This window comes from Neophocaena asiaeorientalis, unplaced genomic scaffold (genome assembly GCF_003031525.2).
Source record: "Neophocaena asiaeorientalis asiaeorientalis breed wild unplaced genomic scaffold, Neophocaena_asiaeorientalis_V1.1 scaffold397, whole genome shotgun sequence".
Taxonomy (NCBI): domain Eukaryota; kingdom Metazoa; phylum Chordata; class Mammalia; order Artiodactyla; family Phocoenidae; genus Neophocaena; species Neophocaena asiaeorientalis.
Window position 1 is genome coordinate 4,129,334 of NW_020173231.1, and position 4,569 is coordinate 4,133,902.

At 35.9% G+C, this 4,569-nt stretch overlaps 1 protein-coding gene across 1 annotated transcript in view; it reads left to right on the forward strand.

Moving 5' to 3' along the window:
- Positions 1-2,836, forward strand: part of STIM2 (stromal interaction molecule 2) — a 102,977-nt gene extending 100,141 nt beyond the window's left edge. Inside the window, exon 13 of the mRNA XM_024745538.1 lies at positions 1,404-2,836. Coding sequence (XP_024601306.1) covers positions 1,404-1,881 — 478 coding nt within the window. The 3' untranslated portion in view covers positions 1,882-2,836. The remainder of the gene's footprint in view (positions 1-1,403) is intronic.
- Positions 2,837-4,569: the final 1,733 nt, after the last annotated feature.

Below are 4,569 nucleotides of genomic sequence, written 5' to 3' on the forward strand. Positions count from 1 at the left end.
AATATCCACGATGAACTTGTCACTATTCCAGAGAATACAAAAGTTAATAAGACTTCCTGCCTTCATTGTCTCCTTTCTTCTGGGGAAACTGACTGTAAATAAGTTAATATAAAATATTTTAGGTAGTGATAAGTTCTGGGATGCTAAACAAAGACAGGTAAAAGGAAAGAGACTGCTGCTTTGGATAGGGTAGTTAGGAGAAGCATCTCTGGAGAGAGACCATTTGAGTCATGTGGAGATGGAGGGGAAAAAAGATGAGGCAGAGGGAACAGCAAGTGCAACAGCCCTGAGGGAGTCGCAAGATTGGCACGTGGCAGGAACAAGGAAGAGGCAGAAAATGGTACACCGTGCAGCTGGAGGGATAGCCATGGACCTGACCATGCAGGGCTTTGCGGCCTTTGGCAAGGACTTTGGAGTTTAGCCTAAGGGTGCGAGGAAGCATTGGAAAGTTTTGAGCAAGAGATTGTGCTCTGATTGAGTTTTTAAAAACCACTGTAAGGGCTGTGCAGAGAAGTAATTCAGAGGGAAGAACAAGAATGGAAGCAGGGAGACGAATTAGGAAGCTATTGCGATCATTGAGGTAACTGGTAGGGCAGGAAGAAGGACGGTGGCAGTGGGACAGGAAGAAAAGGGTGGGTTTGAGGTATATTTTGATGGAATAGCTGATAGCATTTACTGTATGTTGGCTTTGGGGTTGTAAACTTTATTTCTTCCAGTCCTCTTTATTTCTCTTGCCACTGTGGAAAAGAGGGAAAAATCACAAAGGAATGAACTTGTGATGACTTATTGAATGTCTACTTTAAAAAAATAGCTCAGTATCATTACCTTTCACCTGCCATCCACTCCCCACCCCAGTGTATCTCACCTCTCTTCCCTTCTGTTTTAAACTTGGGAGAGCTTATATTTTAGCTTAGTATATTCTTTTCTTCCTTCCTTAGGAAGCTATATTTAGTCAATTTAATGACTAAACAGTAAAGGGAGAAGGTGGTGACTAAAATTCATCTTTTCAACTATATGTCAACTATGTGATTTAGAAAGAAAAATTTTCAGTCTTGAAACAAAACACAGAAGTAGCTGAAATGGTAAAAACCTGTAAAATTTAAACATTTTCATTTCTCTGACAAATGAAGAAGGTGTAACTTTAAGTTATAATATTTTCTAGATTGGAAGGTATCATTATCATAGTTTATGTTAAAAATTGAACATTTTGATAAGTTATATTATTTAAAGTAGTAATTTTCTAATTTTGTTGCAATGTGTATAGAATTTTGACATCTCTCCCTTTAATATTTCGATAGCTTAAACAGTGGAAGATGTTTTGGTTAGAATTAGTTGGAATGTCTGCCAGTACCCTTAAGAAACATATTGATTTAAAATTTTACCTTTGCCTCTATCTCATCCAGGGAAGTGCCAGACACAGCTTCAGAATGTGACTCCTTAAATTCTTCCATTGGAAGGAAACAGTCTCCTCCTTCAAGCCTTGAGATATACCAAACATTGTCTCCACGAAAAATATCAAGAGATGAGCTCTCTCTAGAGGATTCATCCAGAGGAGATTCGCCCATAGCTGCAGATGTCTCCCGGGGTTCTCCTGATTGTGTAGGTCTGACAGAAACTAAGAGCATGATCTTCAGTCCTGCAAGCAAAGTGTACAATGGCATCTTGGAGAAATCCTGTAGCATGAACCAGCTTTCCAGTGGCATCCCGGTACCTAAACCTCGCCACACATCATGTTCCTCAGCTGGCAACGACAGCAAACCAGTTCAGGAAGCCCCAGGTGTTGCCAGGATAAGCAGCATCCCACATGACCTTTGCCATAATGGAGAGAAAAGCAAAAAGCCATCAAAAATTAAAAGCCTTTTTAAGAAGAAATCTAAGTGAACTGGCTGACTTGGTGGAATTCCATTCAAGTGGCATCTTTAAACTTTTATCTCCCATCCTTCACTCCTCTTTTTTTTGTTTTAATTTTAGGAATGTAACTCCATTGGGGCTTTCCAGAGTGGATGCCATAGTGGAATGTCCTTAAGAGCAACTGTCTACTGTCTGCTTATTTAAATGACTATATAATCAGTTTGTCAAGCCAGTTATTACTGAAAAATCATTAAGAGATGAGACAGTTTACAGTCATTTTTGCCTATTTATTTCTGCTTTGTTATTAGTGATATATATACAACATTTTGTTGAGAGCCACCGTGGACTTAACAAGCTTTAATGGACTAGTAAGCCAGCATGGGCTTGCAAAAATTTCTTGTTTACCAGAGCATCTTCTTATCTTTCCACAGAGCTATTTACATCCTGGACTAAAATAACTTAAAAGGAGTAAAACTAATTGCACTACTGTTTCTCAGACTGGAAAAATATCTCTGCAAGTGAAACTGTATAGAGTTTATAAAATGACTATGGATAGGGGACTGTTTTCACTTTTAGATCAAAATGGATTTTTAAGTAGAACATAGGGTTTCTAATTAACTTGATTTCTGGAAATGAAAACCCACGCTTTTATTATGGGAAGCTTCTTTAAATGCATTTAACATTATAAAGTTTCAAGTCCTGCTGTAAAGACCATGTTGTTTTGTTTTTCCCAGGGCTTTCACTGTGATTTTCTGCATTGCAGGCTGTATGATAAAATATAAATAATTTAAAGAGAGAGGCTCTTGATTCCTTACACAAAGTGGAAGAGTTAAAACTTGATTGAAGGACTTAAAACATTCACAAGCATATACTAAACTAGGGGGATGTGGGGATTCAGGCACTTGTTTACAGACTCAATAACTGCAAAGATTTATGGTTTGTGAAAAACTTGTACTGTGGAAAAGATAATAAATCGAAGACATTATTTTGTGAGACTGTGCTGATTTTTGTTGATAACACTCCACTAAGAACACTATATGTTTTTTGGAGAGCTGTGTAAGCTGTCTTCTTGCTTAACTGCAATATAAGAAATAGTGATGTTTTGGAAGTAAGTTGTCAACAAATTTCTTTCTATTTTATATTGTTTGTCATATTTTTATGTAGTTTGAAATGTTTAAATATCAAGATTAACAAATATAAATTTATGGTGCATTTAGATTGTATTGTATTTATATAAAGTTTGGGGCTTGTTAAACTGATAGCTTATTATAAAGGTAACTTTTACTGTGAAGAATGTCACATGAGTAACAAAGTACATTAACATCTGGGGAGTTTCTGCTTAAACTGCTTCTTTTAAAAATTCAGTGAAAATGATCTGGTTAATGCAATGTGGATGGACATTTAGGTGAACAACTGATGCATATTAGCTAGAATGATTTTTCAGCTTTGTGGCTGAAATATATAATGTCCAACTCAGTCCTGTTTAGATGAAAATGCTGATTGATAAACAATCATCATTCAAGATTTGCTCCAAAGAAATACTTTACTAAGAATATGAACAGTTTCCCAAAGTTTCCTGTAAATTTTGTGTACTTCAGTGCCATCGTTAAAAACTGTTAAGGTCTTGAATGATATTTATATACGCAGATATTTATATATTTAATAGACAGTGCTTTGAGGGCAAAAGTTGTTTGACTGAAGTGAACATAGTGTTTTGGACTAATTATAAGGTAAGTTAACCTGAAAGGTCAAGAGTTGAGGAACACAGACCCTAAAGCTGTTTAGGAAGGGGGAAAATTGTGCGTGAAGAATTGAAAAGCGCCCTGGAAAGTTTCTTCAGAGTGAAGGGAATACCTAATCTTCTTTCTCCTTCTTACAACCAGGCAGGAGTTCTTCCCTTTGAAAATTGCAAAAGGGATGAGAACCTTTTAGTTTGATGAATAGAGAAGGTAAAAGCCACAGAGCATGAAGTGGGACTGGGAGAAGGAGGATCTCTAGGAGCGCCCAGCAAGGCTTTCACTTGTTCAGGGTAAGAAGGAATCCTGGATCAGAACCACCTAGATGCTAGAACTTGTGCCTGGGAGTGGGAGAGGCTGGCCTGAGTAAAATGTGGGCCATCTTAAGTCAGGGGATGCATTGTTTGTTCTAAATTTCACACGGTTATAAACAAATTCAACCAAGGGATACTTGCTGCCTTATGTTGCTTGTAATATTTACTTGCATTAGTACAATGCTCTGTTTTTGTAAATTCAACAGAAAATAATTGAGTTTTGGAAAGCCACAATAATTTCTGTATCACATCGTTTACACACGAAGAGTTGGACGTTAATATAAATTTTTTAAATTACCCATTTCTTACCTTATTTTAACCTTTTAAAACTATGGTATTTTCCTGATTTTAAAAGTAATACCTTCCTTATTGTAAAAAACGATTCATTATAGAAAAGTATGAAGAAGAGAAACAACAGCAATCAAATTCTGCTGCCCACAGTAATCACTTTTAATATTTTGGTATGTTTTCTGCTAGATCATTTTCTATATACTGATATATATTTTACATAATTGAAATCATACTATATAGCTTTATATTATGCTTTTTCACTTAATATAGTATAAGCATTTCTCCAACATTATTAAAAACTCTTCATGAACATTTGAATGTTTCTATGATATACCATTGTATTGATTAACCATAATCTTTTTAATCATTCTTTTATT